The 21,235-nt window shown below is 39.7% G+C and overlaps 1 protein-coding gene across 1 annotated transcript in view; it reads left to right on the top strand.

Moving 5' to 3' along the window:
- The window catches only part of LOC139749382 (uncharacterized), a 205,282-nt gene that overhangs the window by 175,616 nt on the left and 8,431 nt on the right, over positions 1-21,235 (top strand). The window contains exons 12-16 of the mRNA XM_071663166.1: positions 5,234-5,440; positions 7,657-7,741; positions 9,379-9,432; positions 16,887-16,965; positions 17,193-17,873. Coding sequence (XP_071519267.1) covers positions 5,234-5,440; positions 7,657-7,741; positions 9,379-9,432; positions 16,887-16,965; positions 17,193-17,873 — 1,106 coding nt within the window. The remainder of the gene's footprint in view (positions 1-5,233; positions 5,441-7,656; positions 7,742-9,378; positions 9,433-16,886; positions 16,966-17,192; positions 17,874-21,235) is intronic.

Here is a 21,235-nt window from a genome sequence, read left to right as displayed (position 1 = left end):
TGCAGAGACCACACTGGTTTGAGAAGAGACATCACTCATCTTGGTCCCATTCCACAACAAAACAGAGATATTTCTTTCCTCAGAAATGATTATTTGCATGTGTATAGGAATCTCATGTCTTCACGTACACTCAAACATTTAGTAAATGTTCTACAGATTCTTGTTATATTAGGTACTTTGGAAATTCTTGGAAGCATAATGTTTCAATAGTTTTTTGAAGCAGCACAAAATTTGCATGTGAATGATTGGATGAAAATACATAAAATGTGATAGTATTAATTTCATTTTCATAAGATATTATTATTATTCAAATCTTGATTTTCATGTAGGAGGTTGTGATGAATTCCATGTTTCTTGACCAGAGGAGAAGCCGTATTGTGCCTTTATGGAGATGGAATCTGTTGATATTTGAAGACGGATATGGTTATTCTTAATTGCTCTAATTTTTCTGCTTTTTCGTGGTTTGATTTTTGCATGAGTTGATATAGGTTGTAATATTGTCTTTTTTACTGATTTTATATTTTTCATATGCATTACAAATATCTAAACCCAAGAGAATGAACATATATGACTGGGGTATAATGTTGAGAGAATGTTAGAATGATGGTGTACCAGTGGGGTTAGTCAGATAGGATATATATTTATTTATCTATTTATTATACTGAACCGCCGTCTCCCACTTTAGTGAGGTAGCGCAAGGAATCAGACAAAGAATGGCCCAACCCATCCACATACACGTGTATATACATAAATGCCCACACACGTACATATACATACATAAACATTTCTACCTAAACATACATATACATATATACACATGTACATATCCATACTTGCTGCCTTCATCCATTTCCATTGTCACCATGCCACACATGAAATAGCATCCCCAGGATGGTGACTGAGTTTGGTAAAGTGTGTGAAAGAAGAAAGTTAAGAGTAATTGTGAATAAGAGCAAGGTTATTAGGTACAGTAGGGTTGAGGGTCAAGTCAATTGGGAGGTGAGTTTGAATGGAGAAAAACTGGAGGAAGTGAAGTGTTTTAGATATCTGGGAGTGGATCTGGCAGCGGATGGAAACATGGAAGCGGAAGTGGATCATAGGGTGGGGAAGGGGGCGAAAATTCTGGGAGCCTTGAAGAATGTGTGGAAGTCGAGAACATTATCTCGGAAAGCAAAAATGGGTATGTTTGAAGGAATAGTGGTTCCAACAATGTTGTATGGTTGCGAGGCATGGACTATGGATAGAGTTGCGCGCAGGAGGATGGATGTGCTGGAAATGAGATGTTTGAGGACAATGTGTGGTGTGAGGTGGTTTGATCGAGTAAGTAACGTAAGGGTAAGAGAGATGTGTGGAAATAAAAAGAGCGTGGTTGAGAGAGCAGAAGAGGGTGTTTTGAAATGGTTTGGTCACATGGAGAGAATGAGTGAGGAAAGATTGACCAAGAGGATATATGTGTCGGAGGTGGAGGGAACGAGGAGAAGAGGGAGACCAAATTGGAGGTGGAAAGATGGAGTGAAAGAGATTTTGTGTGATCGGGGCCTGAACATGCAGCAAGGAGGGTGAAAGGAGGGCAAGGAATAGAGTGAATTGGAGCGATGTGGTATACCGGGGTTGACGTGCTGTCAGTGGATTGAATCAAGGCATGTGAAGCGTCTGGGGTAAACCATGGAAAGCTGTGTAGGTATGTATATTTGCGTGTGTGGACGTATGTATATACATGTGTATGGGGGTGGGTTGGGCCATTTCTTTCGTCTGTTTCCTTGCGCTACCTCACAAACGCGGGAGACAGCGACAAAGCAAAAAAAAAAAAATATATATATATATATATATAATTTTTTTTTTTTTTTTTTTTTATACTTTGTCGCTGTCTCCCGTGTTTGCGAGGTAGCGCAAGGAAACAGACGAAAGAAATGGCCCAACCCCCCCCCATACACATGTATATACATACGTCCACACACGCAAATATACATACCTACACAGCTTTCCATGGTTTACCCCAGACGCTTCACATGCCTTGATTCAATCCACTGACAGCACGTCAACCCCGGTATACCACATCGCTCCAATTCACTCTATTCCTTGCCCTCCTTTCACCCTCCTGCATGTTCAGGCCCTGATCACACAAAATCTTTTTCACTCCATCTTTCCACCTCCAATTTGGTCTCCCTCTTCTCCTCGTTCCCTCCACCTCCGACACATATATCCTCTTGGTCAATCTTTCCTCACTCATTCTCTCCATGTGCCCAAACCACTTCAAAACACCCTCTTCTGCTCTCTCAACCACGCTCTTTTTATTTCCACACATCTCTCTTACCCTTACGTTGCTCACTCGATCAAACCACCTCTCACCACACATTGTCCTCAAACATCTCATTTCCAGCACATCCATCCTCCTGCGCACAACTCTATCCATAGCCCACGCCTCGCAACCATACAACATTGTTGGAACCACTATTCCTTCAAACATACCCATTTTTGCTTTCCGAGATAATGTTCTCGACTTCCACACATTCTTCAGGCTCCCAGAATTTTCGCCCCCTCCCCCACCCTATGATCCACTTCCGCTTCCATGGTTCCATCCGCTGCCAGATCCACTCCCAGATATCTAAAACACTTCACTTCCTCCAGTTTTTCTCCATTCAAACTCACCTCCCAATTGACTTGACCCTCAACCCTACTGTACCTAATAACCTTGCTCTTATTCACATTTACTCTTAACTTTCTTTCTCCACACACTTTACCAAACTCAGTCACCAGCTTCTGCAGTTTCTCAAATGAATCAGCCACCAGCGCTGTATCATCAGCGAACAACAACTGACTCACTTCCCAAGCTCTCTCATCCCCAACAGACTTCATACTTGCCCCTCTTTCCAAAACTCTTGCATTTACCTCCCTAACAACCCCATCCATAAACAAATTAAACAACCATGGAGACATCACACACCCCTGCCGCAAACCTACATTCACTGAGAACCAATCACTTTCCTCTCTTCCTACACGTATATATATATATATATATATATATATATATATATATATATATATATATATATATATATATATATGGTGTGGGAGGCAAGTTGTTAGAAGCAGTGAAAAGTTTTTATCGAGGATGTAAGGCATGTGTACGTGTAGGAAGAGAGGAAAGTGATTGGTTCTCAGTGAATGTAGGTTTGTGGCAGGGGTGTGTGATGTCTCCATGGTTGTTTAATTTGTTTATGGATGGGGTTGTTAGGGAGGTGAATGCAAGAGTTTTGGAAAGAGGGGCAAGTATGAAGTCTGTTGGGGATGAGAGAGCTTGGGAAGTGAGTCAGTTGTTGTTCGCTGATGATACAGCGCTGGTGGCTGATTCATGTGAGAAACTGCAGAAGCTGGTGACTGAGTTTGGTAAAGTGTGTGAAAGAAGAAAGTTAAGAGTAAATGTGAATAAGAGCAAGGTTATTAGGTACAGTAGGGTTGAGGGTCAAGTCAATTGGGAGGTGAGTTTGAATGGAGAAAAACTGGAGGAAGTGAAGTGTTTTAGATATCTGGGAGTGGATCTGGCAGCGGATGGAAACATGGAAGCGGAAGTGGATCATAGGGTGGGGGAGGGGGCGAAAATTCTGGGGGCCCTGAAGAATGTGTGGAAGTCGAGAACATTATCTCGGAAAGCAAAAATGGGTATGTTTGAAGGAATAGTGGTTCCAACAATGTTGTATGGTTGCGAGGCGTGGACTATGGATAGAGTTGTGCTGGAAATGAGATGTTTGAGGACAATGTGTGGTGTGAGGTGGTTTGATCGAGTAAGTAACGTAAGGGTAAGAGAGATGTGTGGAAATAAAAAGAGCGTGGTTGAGAGAGCATAAGAGGGTGTTTTGAAATGGTTTGGGCACATGGAGAGAATGAGTGAGGAAAGATTGACCAAGAGGATATATGTGTCGGAGGTGGAGGGAACGAGGAGAAGTGGGAGACCAAATTGGAGGTGGAAAGATGGAGTGGAAAAGATTTTGGGTGATCGGGGCTTGAACATGCAGGAGGGTGAAAGGAGGGCAAGGAATAGAGTGAATTGGATCGATGTGGTATACCGGGGTTGACGTGCTGTCAGTGGATTGAATCAGGGCATGTGAAGCGTCTGGGGTAAACCATGGAAAGTTGTGTGGGGCCTGGATGTGGAAAGGGAGCTGTGGTTTCGGGCATTATTGCATGACAGCTAGAGACTGAGTGTGAACAAATGGGGCCTTTGTTGTCTTTTCCTAGTGTACCTCGCACACATGAGGGGGAGGGGGATGGTATTCCATGTGTGGCGAGGTGGCGATGGGAATGAATAAAGGCAGACAGTGTGAATTGTGTGCATGGGTATATATGTATGTGTCTGTGTGTGTATATATATGTATACATTGAGATGTATAGGTATGTATATTTGCGTGTGTGGACGTTTATGTATATACATTGTGTATGTGGGTGAGTTGGGCCATTTCTTTCGTCTGTTTCCTTGCGCTACCTCGCAAACGCGGGAAACAGCAACAAAGCGAAATAAATATACATAAATATATGTCTGTGTATGTATATGTATGTATACGTTGAAAAAAAAAAAAAAAATATATGTCTGTGTATGTATATGTATGTATACGTTGAAATGTATAGGTACGTATATATGCATATGTGGGTGTTTATGTATGTGCATGTGTATATTGTGGGTTGGGCCATTCTTTTGTCGGTTTCCTTGCGCTACCTTGCTAACGCTGGAGACAGCAACTAAGTATAATGAATATATAAATGAATATATTGTCTGTATGTATTTTAGAGGCTTGTTGTGTACAGAAGTCCAAATTGTAGTTTTTCGGTTAATATAATAACGTTCATAGGCTGGTTAAGAAGCTACAAGAATTGTGTCCAATGCTAAAATATAACTCCTGAATTAAACTTGTTACCTGGCTTGCTGATTGGTACAGTACTTGCAAAGGCTCATTAAGAATCGGAAGGATATGTGTTTCATGCTGCAGTGAAACTTGTGAATGATCATCATTACCTGGATGATTTCCTCATTTATTAATGAGAACCTAAACACTTTTGATGTATTTATTATAATCTTTCTCTTAATGATTATTAAGTTCTAAATATGCAATGATTAGGGTAATAATCATATTTTATGTGTGAATGTATGTTATTGCAAAGAATGAATTTATACAGATTCGTCGGTCACAAAACTGCAGGAATTATTACTAACTGACAAAATTAATCCCATTGTATACAGAAGCAGAAATACTGACAAACAAGATGAAGAACCTGGACACTTGTAACAATAACAGTACCATCAATGGAAGTGGGCCCAAAGTAGCATCTACCACAACTAAGGTGAAAGATGTAAATGTGGTGGTGATACCCAACAATCAGGCTTCACTGACCAAGAACACTGTTCGCCCAATTCCACCTGAACAGTTTAAGTCAAACATTTTGAAAGGTGAATTGTCTTTTAGATATTACTTATTCCTTCGCTCTATTTGTGTATGTGACTATTTTGTATGCAATATGACTTTTTATTTGAAGATATTTTCATATTGAATGAGTAAATTAAGAGTGGAGTGGAGTGTGATATTTGCTGATTAATATTTTGTGTATTTAAAGTGTGTAAAAGCAAATATGGGTATGTTTGAAGGAATAGCGGTTCCAACAATGTTGCAAGGTGTGGGCTATAGATAAGGTTGTGTGGAGGAGGATGCATGTGTTGGAAATGAGATGTTTGAGGACAGTATGTGGCCTGAGGTGGTTTGATCGAGTAAATGATGAAAGGGTAAGAGAGATGTGTGGTAATAAAAAGAGTGTGGTTGAGAGAGCAGAGGAGGGTGTATTGAAATGGTTTGGTCACATGGAGAGAATGAGTGAGGAAAGATTGACAAAGAGGGTATATGTCAGAGGTGGAGGGAACAAGGAGAATGGGAGACCAAATTGGAGGTGGAAAGATGGAGTGAAAAAGATTTTGAGTGAGTGGGGCCTGAACATGCAGGAGGGTGACAGGCATGCAAGGAATAGAGTGAATTGGAACGATGTGGTATACTGGGGTCGACTTGCTGTCAATGGATTGAACCAGGGCATGTGATGCGTCTGGGGTAAACCATGGAAAGTTCTCTGGGGCCTGGATGTGGAAAGGGAGCTGTGGTTTTCATTATACATGACAGCTAGAGACTTGAGTGTGAACGAATGTGGCCTTTGTTGTTCTTTTCCTGGCGCTACCTCACGTACATGTGGGGGGAGGGTGTTGTCATTTCATGTGTTGTGGTGTGGCGACCGGAATGAATAAAGGCAGCAAGTATGAATTTGGTAAAGTGTGTGGAAGAAGAAAGTTAAGAGTAAATGTGAATAAGAGCAAGGTTATTAGGTACAGTAGGGTTGAGGGTCAAGTCAGTTGGGAGGTGAGTTTGAATGGAGAAAAACTGGAGGAAGTGAAGTGTTTTAGATATCTGGGAGTGGATCTGGCAGCGGATGGAACCATGGAAGCGGAAGTGGATCATAGGGTGGGGGAGGGGGCAAAAATTCTGGGGGCCTTGAAGAATGTGTGGAAGTCGAGAACATTATCTCGGAAAGCAAAAATGGGTATGTTTGAAGGAATAGTGGTTCCAACAATGTTGTATGGTTGCGAGGCGTGGGCTATGGATAGAGTTGTTCGCAGGAGGATGGATGTGCTGGAAATGAGATGTTTGAGGACAATGTGTGGTGTGAGGTGGTTTGATCGAGTGAGTAACGTAAGGGTAAGAGAGATGTGTGGAAATAAAAAGAGCGTGGTTGAGAGAGCAGAAGAGGGTGTTTTGAAGTGGTTTGGGCACATGGAGAGAATGAGTGAGGAAAGATTGACCAAGAGGATATATGTGTCGGAGGTGGAGGGAACGAGGAGAAGAGGGAGACCAAATTGGAGGTGGAAAGATGGAGTGAAAAAGATTTTGTGTGATCGGGGCCTGAACATGCAGGAGGGTGAAAGGAGGGCAAGGAATAGAGTGAATTGGAGCGATGTGGTATACCAGGGTTGACGTGCTGTCAGTGGATTGAATCAAGGCATGTCAAGCGTCTGGGGTAAACCATGGAAAGCTGTGTAGGTATGTATATTTGCATGTGTGGACGTATGTATATACATGTGTATGGGGGGGGTTGGGCCATTTCTTTCGTCTGTTTCCTTGCGCTACCTCGCAAACGCGGGAGACAGCGACAAAGTATAATAATAATAAAAATATATATATATATATATATATATATATATATATATATATATGTATGTTTATATATGTCTGTGTATATATATATGTATACGTTGAAATGTATAGGTATGTATATGTGCGTTTGTGGACGTGTATGTATATACATGTGTATGTGGGTGGTTTGGGCCATTCTTTCGTCTGTTTCCTTGCGCTACCTCGCTAACGCGGGAGACAGCAACAAAGTATGATAAATATAAATAAAGAGAATGTATCTAAAGTGAAGGAATAGTCTGAGGGGGTGTTTGATTAGTAGAGTGAAAATGAATGTATTGCAATCAAAGAGAATGTAAGAACATTTGTGTAAGCAAATGTGTTGTATAGTAGGGAAATTCTGTTGGATACAGTTAGATAAACAGAATATAGAATATTACAAGTGATGATAGGGGATTGATGGAAATAACTGACATCCTGCTTTTGATACTATATGCAGCCAAGGCTGAGGAAGAATTGAAAAAAGGACCTCTTAGCGTAGATCTTGACAAAGCACCTAGCGGAAAACTCAAAATCTTAAATGGGTAAGTCCTTTACCGTTTTTTATGTTTATAACTGGTTGAATATGAACTTTATGCTTTCTGTAGACTTGCATAAGTATCACTCTCTCTTTTGGCCATATTCATGATCCTACCACTTTTTCTTAAGTAGTTACTGTATATCACTGTTTCTTTTCTGTATTCAATAGTCATCAGCAGAGATATTTACTGCAACTGATCTCCCCTTCCTGAGTGGCAGACCAACATTGGGAAACTTAATTATCGAGTTAAATTTCCTACACCTTCCATTGGTGATCAGCTCCTTGATTTACCTTGTATGAATTCAGTTTGACAAGCTTAACTCATGATAGACTACAGGAAACAAATATAATTGAATATATCAGGGTGTAAGCTGGTAGTTATTACTAATGTCAGCCCAGGATGGCTGGCACACATTCAGATTTGTGCTTCTTTGTTGCAGAACTTTTGTGAAGTTGAGTGGTTAAGAAATTTGTATGTGGGAGATGGTTAGATTCCCAAGGCTTTTTGTTGCATTTGGTTAGAGATATCCAAGTAGATTTACTCTGAAAACATACAAATTCATGGCTAGTTTTTACCTAGGCTTTAACATGGTTTTATTAAGACCCACATAAATCCAAAGGATCATCATTGGTGAAATTTTGACCTAGCTTCCATCAGATTATTTATTAGTAGACGACAAAATTGTATTGATTATTTTTTTTTGTGCTCCAGTTCATGTTTTTTAGGATGTCACAAATACAGAAGATAAGAAATTCCTTTTATCATTTATGAAACTAATAAATCCCCAAAAATGCAATTTTTTGGAGACTGAGTAGAATTCGTAAAGGTTTATTATTTTATTGTAATTATTTATTGATGAGTTTCCTTATGTAGTTGATATTTTATATTTCATCATATTACTTTCTTTCATATGTGTTTTCTTTTTCCTATGTGAGTAAGGGAGACTCCAGGACAGATGACTGAGCTTTAGAAGGGAAAATGATTCTCATTTGGCTCTTACCTCTGCTCCTTTTTTGGGGGAAAATAATTCTCATTTGGGTATTTCCTTTGTTTATTTTTTTGGAAAATGATACAGGAGGGAGGGTTTCCAGTTCCGCTAGTCACTTTAACTGCTCTGTTTTGGTAGTTTGGTTGTTGTAGCATCTCTAAAGCTGTTTAGCATTTAAAAAGAACAGTAAGGCTCCTATTTAGAACTACTTTTTCTCTCATTTCTTTATTTAAAGCCCAAGATTTTTCTTCCATGTGACAAGAACTACTCAGATGTATATATTTTTAAACTTGCCATCTTCTCTTCATATACTCCTGTTACACACTTTTCTGTTACTTGCTGGTACGTTATATTGGTTCTTTTCAAGCATGCTGTTCTCTTTCTTCACAAGTACTTGCAGCTGTTGCAAATTCTGCCGTTATCACCTTATGATCTACTTATAACACTATTTCCAAACTCTAAATGATCTTAGCCATAGAATATCTACAGATCAAAAATAGATATTTTTAGAAATAGAAAATTATGTATTACACTTATCTTTGGATATTGTTGTGTTCTAGTGTGTATTTCAAGTACATGATGCTATTTTCACTGTATAAATTATATAACATGTCAAAGCTTTAAGTTTTTGATGTATCATATGTAATTTTAGGGAGGTGGCAGATAGTTCAGCTTGTAGTGAAGAGGCAGAGGGGGACATTGATGGGTAAGGTGACATTTGTGCATAGCAGAGCATGTTGTTGTTAGTGGTGTCTTGTCATAATTTGTCATTGTAACATTCTCCATGTTGCTAGCCTAACATGTGGCATCCACAGTGTTGCTAGCCTAACATGCAGCATCCACAATGTTGCTAACCAAGCATGCGTATTTTGATTTTGAGAAACATTTATGTGTGTGTGCTTACTCTCTATTTTGATACTTAACCCTTTTTATTTTTATACTTAACCCTGTTGAATATAATATATATTCATAATATCATTGCTCTCCTTTCTGTATTTGACTGTTTAAATACAGAGACCTGTGATGTGTCATAAAGATAGGCAGTTTGAATACCAGTGAGAGAGGAAGTGAAATACCCTACTCAGTGGACACCTTCTGTTATGTAAATACCTACCAGTTATGAACCAAAAAGACAGATTTACCAGTTCACACTCTTATTTCCATGAATAACCATCAGTTACTATCTCCAAGTGGGTGTTATTTTGTTGCTGGTAGAAGACTTGCCATATCCTTATTTAGATCTGTTAATCCCCAGATATCACATGTCATCTGTTGAGATCAAACATTGGCTGTAATTATCATAAGTTCTTGATCACTATATGATTTAATAGAATGACTGGGCATGTTGTGCATAGGTTTTACCTGGTCATATAGACTAAATTTTTGAGTCGAGCTTTACCAGAATATGCAGGAGGATGTGAGGTGTCCAAGGGATAGAGGATATTGGAGCAGTATGGTATACAGGTGGTGATGTGCTGTCATTTGGCTGAACCAGAGCGTATAAAGCAGACAGGAGAAACCACTGAAAGGTTTGTGGGGCTTGGCTGTGGATAGATAGCTTTGATTTTGGTGCATTATACATGACAGGTAGAGAGTGGATATACGCAAATGGGGCCCTTCTTCACCTGTTCCTGGCACTACCTCACTGTACAAGAAACCGAGAACAAGCATTAGAAAAAAATGAAAAGCATATGAGAAGGAAATTGACCATAGCTGCAGTACCTTTAAGTGAATTTCAAAAGCCATACATGTCTCAAAGAATATTCAAGTGTGTTGGCCTAAAAGGCTTTTCAAGATTTGCAAGCTTCACAGTTTATACAAGCTTGCAAAGTGACAGCTTAAATCATACTTTAGTAACAGACTTTTTTTTATGAAGATGATATGTTTGAGGAGGTATGACATTATTGCCTCAAAGCTCTGAATATGTTCTTTGTGAAACTGTGAATGCTTTGCATGGTTTCAATGTGAATCCATTGTTTTGTGTTTTCACACTTGTTCACCATATCCTGCATGGTGAGGTAGTGTTAGGAACAGATGAAGAATGGCTTCATTTGCTCTTTTCCATTCTCTGGCTGTCATTTATGATGCACCAGAACCCGTGCCCCCTAATAACAGTCAAGCCCTAAATATCTTTCTGTGGTTTTTCCTGATCTTTTTACATACACTGTTACAGTTGATTGACAGGCCTTTGACGCATTACACACAAACGCACATGCATGTATACCACATTGCTTAGATTTACTTTTCCCCAAACACACTTCTAACCCTCGTGCATGTTTAAACCCCAGTATTTAGAACCTCTTTCACTCCAATGTTCTATCTTCATGGTTTCTCACTCTTGCTTGGCCCCTCTACATTTGACATATGTATCCTCTTAGTCTTACTTCACTCATGGTCTCCACATGTCCAGACCATTTCAGATCATCTTGTTCAGCTCACTCACAGACCATTTCAGATCATCTTGTTCAGCTCCCTCATTTGTACTTGGCTTGCTACCACACCTTTCTCCTCATTCATACTCAGCTTGCTATCACACCTTTCTCTTCCACTGTCTTTCCTTACATGATCACATTGAATATTGGTCTCAAATATTTAATTTCCTACACATTAACCCTCTTCCATTATTTTATATATATAGGGCCCAAATCTCACACTCATACACACACTCCTTATAGTATTTGTTTGCTCCTAGAGGGTGCTTATGTGTCATTAGTCTTTGAACTTCAAGAACAGACATACTTAGATAATTTTAACTGTGGTAGGGTTAGCTGTTGATTAGCCAAGTTTAGGAGTATCTGAACTGGTAACTTTAATCATCTTGGGTAAAATCAGTATAGGCTTGATAACTATTCATTTTAGAATGTGATATTTCTGTTAGGAAGTTTGGCTTCCTGTTTAGTGGGTGTTTGTACTTCCTGTTTGAAATTATTCATAGGCAAGTGTCTGTGTAACATATTTAGTCCAAATACAGAAAGAAATCTATTTTTTCTATCTATCTATATCTCTGATGCCTGTTCCAATTAGAACTCCCTCAAAGGAGTGGCCACAGCAACAGTGCCTTCATAAAAAAAGAACTCCAGTGCCACTTCTCAGCCTTTATTGCCTCACCCTTAACAGGCCACTAGCAGAGGGCAAATCTAATACAGTGTTTGCAGAGGCTTCTACCTAATGTTCCTAGAGACTACTTCTATCTAATGCTCCTACCTACTTTTTCTATCTACTGTTTCTACCTAATACTCCTGCCTAAATGTTCCTACCTACTACTTCTGTTTACTGCTCCTACCATTTTGCCAAAAGGCAGGGTTAGCATATAGTGCTCATCACATGAAAATCTAGAGTTACAAAGAATGAGCTGCGTGAGTTAACTGTTGTCAAGTGTTATGTATGGCAAGGAGAAATTGTATGTTTGTGGACAGAATGCCAGTAGTCCACTTGTTAGTGAAGCAGAAAGAAAAGACAGCTTCCTGGGTCAGGAGTGCAACTTGACAACCATTAAAGTGCTAGCTCACTTAGTAGATGTCACTAACCCTCCTGATACTGAGGCACTTCGTACTGGTAGTATAATGCCTCCCTGGAATCTGACATGCTCTTCTATTGATACATATACTATGAACCTCAGCTTAAGATCCATTTAGTGCTTCTAGATGATATTCTCACTTTTGATATACATTACCAATACTACAGCCCCTAAGGGCTAACTAATGTTTGCAATTTGATGTCATTGCCACTTTGAGAATGTACATGTTATTTCTTTTGACCTTGAATCTCATATTGTTTGTAACATTTTCAGTCATTTTGAAATACTAATAAATAGCCTTGTAGAAACTGAGAAGAGCATAGTATGTTTAGAAGTAAATATACACGCAACTTTAACATTCTGTGATTTGGTTGGAGAGTTGCTACATTTCTATGAACAACTTTTTTTTTCTATATTTGATATCTTGAGCATTACACAACACACACTTCTCTTCATTTTTGCTTGTTTTCATATTATGTTTTGTATGAAATAAGAAAATCCTTTTTTTTTCTAAGTTATAATTAAACTTCTTAGCAGTAACTTGGGCTAACCCATCCAAAGATAGTTTAATTTACTAACACTAACTTGGGTTAACCCATCCTGCAAAATGCTGGTGTTAACAGTATTCTGCCAGCTGGTGTAAGTATTTTATCAAAAGTAATGCTTATGCAACATCTGCATGGCTTAAGAACCTAGATTTGATACATGTAATGTGCATAATAATGATTAATTCCATATACTCCAAATCTCAGTAATTATTTTTAATATTGACGTATAGTTATCATAAATAAGGAGGATTTACAGTATTGTCAGTATAACAGCATTTTCATATGAGTATAGAGAGTTTTTCAATAATTATAAAGTATTAGATTAACCTAGGTAAATAATATGTAAATTTGTCATCTATACTGTGTAAGTGGGCTTGGAAAACAACTGACTTATTTCACCAAAAGCAAAATCTCTTGAAAGAACTCCAAATGATTATGACAGATTCGATAACCGAATTAAAATTTCATCAACTGCACTGGGACAGGATACAGATTTCTGTTGAAATTCTTTAAACATTTAAGTTATGGCATCTGTTTCTAGCCAACTTAGTTTTGATGTAAACAGATTTGACTCATTCAGTCTCTGTTCACCATAATGAATTATTCATATTGCCAAGTACTCAGTTGACTGTAGTTTTGGCCATTAAGAGTTCAAAAGCCTTATCGGCATTTGCTAAATTTTTCGTAAAGAATAATTGCCATCAGTATTATCATGTACATGGGTTGTGTTTCATATTTTACCAGTGTTTTAATCCTTAGATGTAGAGAGTCATCATGTGAAGATTTTCAGAGCAAGACTGGAAATCATCATTTGAGTGCTTAAGTTCTTGTTTTTTTTTTTATTTTGCTTTGTTGCTGTCTCCCACATTAGCAGGGTAGCGCAAGGAAACAGATGAAAGAATGGCCCAATCCACCCACATACACATGTACGTCCATACGTGTCCACATACGCAAATATACATACCTATACATCTTAATGTACACATATATATACACACACAGACATATACATATATACACGTACATAATTCATACTGTCTGCCTTTATTCATTCCCATCGCCACCCTGCCACACATGGAATAACAACCCCCTCCCCCCTCATGTGTGCGAGGTAGCGCTAGGAAAAGACAACAAAGGCCCCATTCGTTCACACTCAGTCTTTAGCTGTCATGTAATAATGTACCTGAAACCACAGCTCCCTTTCCACATCCAGGCCCCACAGAACTTTCCATGGCTTACCCCAGACACTTCACACGCCTTGGTTCAATCCATTGACAGCACGTCGACCCTGGTATACCACATCGTTCCAATTCACTCTATTCCTTGCACGCCTTTCACCCTCCTGCATGTTCAGGCCCCAATCACGCAAAATCTTTTTCACTCCATCTTTCCACCTCCAATTTGGTCTCCCACTTCTCCTCATTCCCTCCACCTCTGACACATATATCCTCTTGGTCAATCTTTCCTCACTCATTCTCTCCATGTGACCAAACCATTTCAAAACACCCTCTTCTGCTCTCTCAACCACACTCTTTTTAATACCACACATCTCTCTTACCCTTACATTACTTACTCGATCAAACCACCTCACACCACATATTGTCCTCAAACATCTCATTTCCAGCACATCCACCCTCCTGCGCACAACTCTATCCATAGCCCATGCCTCGCAGCCATACAACATTGTTGGAACCACTATTCCTTCAAACATACCCATTTTTGCTTTCCGAGATAATGTTCTCGACTTCCAAACATTCTTCAATGCTCCCAGAACTTTCGCCCCCTCCCCCTCCCTATGATTCACTTCCACTTCCATGGTTGCTTCCGCTGCCAAATCCACTCCCAGATATCTAAAGCACTTCACTTCCTCCAGTTTTTCTCCATTCAAACTTACCTCCCAATTGACTCGACCCTCAACCCTACTGTACCTAATAACCTTGCTCTTATGCACATTTAGTCTCAGCTTTCTTCTTTCACACACTTTACCAAACTCAGTCACCAGCTTCTGCAGTTTCTCACCTGAATCAGCCACCAGCGCTGTATCATCAGCGAACAACAACTGACTCAGTTCCCAAGCTCTCTCATCCACAACAGACTGCATACTTGCCCCGCTTTCCAAAACTCTTTCATTCACCTCCCTAACAACCCCATCCATAAACAAATTAAACAACCATAGAGACATCACACACTCCTGCCGCAAACCTACATTCACTGAGAACCTATCACTTTCCTCTCTTCCTACATGTACACATGCCTTACATCCTCGATAAAAACTTTTCACTGCTTCTAACAACTTGCCTCCCACACCATATATTCTTACTACCTTCCACAGAGCACCTCTATCAACCCTATCATATGCCTTCTACAGATCCATGAATGCTACATACAAATCCATTTGCTTTTCTAAGTATTTCTCACATACATTCTTCAAAGCAAACACCTGATCCTGTTTCTTTATTCACTGAAAGTGCTTTCTCCAGAGACTTGCACTCTTTGCAAGTAATTCTTAAATGTAAATACATATGTAAATATAGGTACTGGTATATGTATAAAAAATGTGTTATTAATTGTTGATGACATGGCATTGGTGGTGGATAGAAACTGCAGAAATTGGTGTTCTAGTTTGGGAGAGTGTGTGAAAGGAGAAATTTGAGAGTAAATGTGAATACAAGCAAGGTTTTTAGGTTTAGCAGTGGAGAAAGACAGGTGTTTTGGAATATGAGTTTGGATGGTGATAAGTTGAAGGAAGTGAAGTATTTTAGATGCCTTGGAATTAATATGGCGGCTCATGGGAGCTGAAGTGAGCCATAGGATGGGAGAGAGGGCAAAGGTCTTGGACACATTTAGGAGTGTGAAAAGAGAGGTCACTGTCTGTTAGGTCAAAGATGGGAGGTTTCTTGGTATGTAGTAGTCCCAGCAGTGTTGTATGGATTTGAGGTGTGAGCCATAGACGAAAATGTAGAGAATAGGGTGAATATGTTGGAAATGAAATGTTTTTGGACAGTGTGTAGTGTGAGGAGAGTTGATCAGTTAAACAATGATAGGATAATGATAGGTTATGAGAGAGGCTAGTAAGTAAGAGGAATATGTGTGAGTGAGTTGAAGAGATTGTGCTGAAATGGTTCAGACATATGGAGAGGATGACTTTTAGGGGTATATACGTCAGAAGTAAAAAAACCAAGGAGATGTAAGGATGGAGTGAAAAATACTTTGAAGGTGCGAACATGCAAGGGATAGAGAGATTTGGAGTGATGTGGTTTACAGGGAACAGTGAGCTGTTAGTGGGCTGAACCAAGACATGTGAAGTGGTTGGGGGAAACCACAGCAAGGACTATGGGGCCTGGTTTTGGATAGGGGGCTATGGTTTTGGTGCATTGGAAATGAGAGCTAGGGAGTGGATGTGAGTGAAGGAGGCCATATCTTTGTCTGTTCTTTTTGTTACCATGTGAACATGGGAAACAGGGAACGTATATGAAAAGAAATGCATGAGTATTTTTAAATGTACAGTACTTATGAATATGTAAATAGTGAAGTCTTTATTAAATGCATTTGTATCAAGAGGCTCATCACCACTTCCCTCCCTCCACCATCACTGCCTGGTTATTTACATGTTTACTTCAGTGCTGTACCATTGCCACATAACTATGCTAGCTCACTTTGTTGAACATATACTTTTACATGAATTTCTTTCACAAATAGTGTTAGATATCGTTAATGAATGCACATCATTAGGCTCAACCCCACTCAGTACTTCCACTTTCCTCCACCATCCTTCCTCTGCTCCTTCTGGGATATCTCAACATTAACTTCATCAATGTACTAGCTCTTTTTTTTTGTACATATTCTCTGTTTTTGTATGTACAGTATTCATTTTAGAGTGAGAAACAGAAAAGTTGAAGATCTTATTTTCTGGCAAGTCACTGAGCATTTGATGGCTAAAAATCAGAAAGGAGGCATCTCCAAAAAGTAGAAATAACTCAGGGTTTTGTTGTCAGATAATTGCCAGTCTGAAGGTATGTATAGTGTTTTTTGTTTTTTATTGTATAGTTCATTTGTTTGCCTATTATAGACTTGTGATTGGGATATTTATTTCAGTGGTTCTCTGCCTCGTATGAAGAAGGCAGGCAATGCTGACATTTGTGGGAATGGTGAGGGTGCCACATTTGTGTCCGTGGTGAGTAAGGTCTCATGTTCCATGCCTTAGAAAGTTATGCTTTTAGATTTTTCTTATTTACTCCTAAGAGTATTGTATTATAAGTAAATTCGGTTGTGTACACCTCAGTTTGATATATAGATAATGTTCTTTGTCTCTTTGAATTTTTGCTTTGTTTAAGTTTGCACCCAGCTTTTGATTGGCAAAAGTATTGTTTTATTGACACTTTGTTGCTTGATATTGTGAAGGGAGGTGACAAGCTGACCTTATCCCTTGGTGCCGGTGGTATTGGAGAAGGTGGAAGCAGCATCAATTCACCCCAACATTTATTAGAGGGATGGGAAGGGCAGGAGCAGCCCTGTGAGGACTCACCAACTCTCCTCAGCCTTGACCCGCCAGTCACAGTGACCCACTTCACCACCTCCAGCCAGAGTACACCTCTTGATCGCCTTACTCTTCCCTCTCAAGACCTCACTGATACATCTTCTATATCCTCCACCACTACAAGCATCTCCCTTTCTACTACTAACAACTTCAACAGTAACCCCTTCAACCCATTTGCATCCAGTATTTTCAGTCTGAGCAATCCTTTCAGTACTGCTAGTAATATAACTAATAATCCCTTCAGTGTGTCTACCACAACTGCTGCTGTCATCTCAAACCCCTTTGTGAAGTCCTCCCCTTCCTCCCTGAGCTCCACAACGTCAACTCTGACTGGCAGCAAGCCAGCCTCCAGTAGTGGGGCAGAGGAAGTGTTGGGTAATGGTGAGGTTAGTCCAAGTCCACCATACTCTCCACCTGATACTCCGGCTGAGGGTGTTCCATCCCCACCCAACTCACCTCGCTCCTTTACATCATCCACATCCTCTCAAGCCAGCTCCCCTTCCTCGTTTTCACCAGACCAACCTGCCGTGCAAGACACAGATAAAGTAAGTTTCCTGTAATTTTGCTATCACATTGACAGTATACCTTGTGACCCCCTTTGCTTGTATGCATGACTAATGTCACTACTTGCAGTAATAATTGTAGTTGTATGATTTTATATACATGTACTTCATCATAAATTTAGCAGGACAGTTGATTATTCCTGTTTGCCATTTTTTGGGGTGATGCCAAAGTTCATGATATGTTTTACAAAAGATTCAAATGGGACAGGTGAATTATGGGAATGGGAGAGAGAGAGCTTATATTTTCTTACAACCAAATTGAACAAGTAAGTATTATACTTGTAAGGAAAATTGAAGTGCTTATTCTGATACTCGGATTGTGGTAAATGTCCTGATGATACCTAGTGAGTTGAATTGTGTCATGACTTCTATACCAATTATGCCTTTTCTTATGTTCAGAGCAGGTGACACATGCAGTGTCTTCCTCAGATAATTGAATTTATGATTTTCTTTACACTTTTAATTGTATAACAACCATGGGTTATTTGTAAAGACTTACTGAAGAATGCATCATAATGATTTGGCCATCACATAAGCACTTACTTTTTAAATTTAGAATTAGGAATATATGAAAAGATTGAAACATGCCTGAGCAAGCATACACAAATGAAATTAAAGAAGGTTGAAAAGGTAGAGGAAGGTGAAATTAATAGAATGAGATAGTATGTGTGACGAATCTGCAGATTTTGTTGCATTATAAGTGTGACCATGGAAAAGAACATTCATGGAGAAAAGTCATTCCTTTTTTCCCTTGGTAGGCAGACTGGTACCTATCATTCATACTACCACCAGTGTTCAGAGTGTTGACTGATAGAGTTTATGCATATTTTTTTTTTTTTTTTTTTTTTTTTTTATACCTCGTCGCTGTCTCCCGCGGTTGCGAGGTAGCGCAAGGAAACAGACGAAAGAAATGGCCCAACCCCCCCCATACACATGTACATACACACGTCCACACACGCAAATATACATACCTACACAGCTTTCCATGGTTTACCCCGGACGCTTCACATGCCTTGATTCAATCCACCGACAGCACTTCAACCCCTGAATACCACATCGCTCCAATTCACTCTATTCCTTGCTCTCCTTTCACCCTCCTGCATGTTCAGGCCCCGATCACACAAAATCCTTTTCACTCCATCTTTCCACCTCCAATTTGGTCTCCCTCTTCTCCTCGTTCCCTCCACCTCCGACACATATATCCTCTTTGTCAATCTTTCCTCACTCATTCTCTCCATGTGCCCAAACCATTTCAAAACACCCTCTTCTGCTCTCTCAACCACGCTCTTTTTATTTCCACACATCTCTCTTACCCTTACGTTACTTACTCGATCAAACCACCTCACACCACACATTGTCCTCAAACATCTCATTTCCAGCACATCCATCCTCCTGCGCACAACTCTATCCATAGCCCACGCCTCGCAACCATACAACATTGTTGGAACCACTATTCCTTCAAACATACCCATTTTTGCTTTCCGAGATAATGTTCTCGACTTCCACACATTTTTCAAGGCTCCCAAAATTTTCGCCCCCTCCCCCACCCTATGATCCACTTCCGCTTCCATGGTTCCATCCGCTGACAGATCCACTCCCAGATATCTAAAACACTTCACTTCCTCCAGTTTTTCTCCATTCAAACTCACCTCCCAATTGACTTGACCCTCAACCCTGCTGTACCTAATAACGTTGCTCTTATTCACATTTACTCTTAAGTTTCTTCTTCCACACACTTTACCAAACTCCGTCACCAGCTTCTGCAGTTTCTCACATGAATCCGCCACCAGCGCTGTATCATCAGCGAACAACAACTGACTCACTTCCCAAGCTCTCTCATCCCCAACAGACTTCATACTTGCCCCTCTTTCCAAAACTCTTGCATTTACCTCCCTAACAACCCCATCCATAAACAAATTAAACAACCATGGAGACATCACACACCCCTGCCGCAAACCTACATTACTTAGTTTATAAGAAGGAAAAAATACCAGTCATCAGTCGGGGTCAGGTTTATTTTTTTTAATCACCTCTATTGTGTTTGTAACAGTGAATTCTCTAACTGGATGGTGTTTTATAGGCATTTAAGAAGAATTTTCTGATAAATAGATATTGAAAATGAAGTTTGTAAAAGAAATTGACTAAGTAAAAGGTAGTGAGGATAAAAGTGATTTAGATGTATGTAAAAAATTACTTAAAGGGTGTACTTGAGTGAAATGAGTGGAAAGGTATATAGAGGAAACAAAATTTAGGTTCATGGATAGAGCATAGGACTTTCTCTATTAAAGAGGTACAAAACCTCTAGTCCAATATTGGTACTAGTAGTCTTCTGAGGGTATTTAATTTTTTATAGCTTTTGCAATGATGTTTGTGGTATAGATTTGTCAATATCATGTGTATTTCATATGTCATGCCCAGAATAGTTGGATTTTGTTGAGTGAGAATGATTAGCCGTTCAATATGATTGGAGGGTGCACGTTGGTTTTGTGTCTGCCTTGGTTAAAAGGGTGATTGAAGGTCAGCCCTTATTCAATCATATGACATAGTGTTATATGTGTGTTGTTTGCCCAATGTCAGAGTGCTGTGATGTGATTGTAATAGCATTTGCTTATGATAGGACTTAAACACCATGGCCTCTGTGTGATGATGGAAGGCCATGGGGGAAGATTGAAGATAGGACTTTTCTTTGGAACTCCATTGGAGAGCTTAAGGATTTAGAGATAAAGCCTTTATGAATGAGGCTTGGTGGCCAACTACATTTTATCGGTGTAACGGCGGGTAGCGTTATGTATCTTGTGTGAGGTTATGGCAGGGGACACTCAAATGCTTTCTTGATGTCCATTGCCACTAATATTGTGAGGGAATGGTGCATTGTTTGAAGTGTGTGTTTATACTGTAGTGGTGGAGTGATTGGGTCCATGTTGTATAGGTGAGAGTGGAATACTCTTCTTGATTTTGCTGTTGATGAGTTATCAAAGTGTTTGGATATTCATGACTGAAGTCATTTAGGGCAATAAGAGTAATGTGGTTTGTAAGGTTTTAGGATTGATATTTAATTTTTTTTTTTTTTTTTTTTTATACTTTGTCGCTGTCTCCCGCGTTTGCGAGGTAGCGCAAGGAAACAGACGAAAGAAATGGCCCAATCCCCCCCATACACATGCATATACACACGTCCACACACGCAAATATACATACCTACACAGCTTTCCATGGTTTACCCCAGACGCTTCACATGCCTTGATTCAATCCACTGACAGCACGTCAACCCCGGTATACCACATCGCTCCAATTCACTCTATTCCTTGCCCTCCTTTCACCCTCCTGCATGTTCAGGCCCCGATCAC

This window comes from Panulirus ornatus, chromosome 7 (assembly GCF_036320965.1).
Source record: "Panulirus ornatus isolate Po-2019 chromosome 7, ASM3632096v1, whole genome shotgun sequence".
Classification (NCBI taxonomy): domain Eukaryota; kingdom Metazoa; phylum Arthropoda; class Malacostraca; order Decapoda; family Palinuridae; genus Panulirus; species Panulirus ornatus.
The sequence above is the reverse complement of the archived record's forward strand: the minus strand, read 5'-3'. Positions and strand labels throughout refer to the sequence as shown.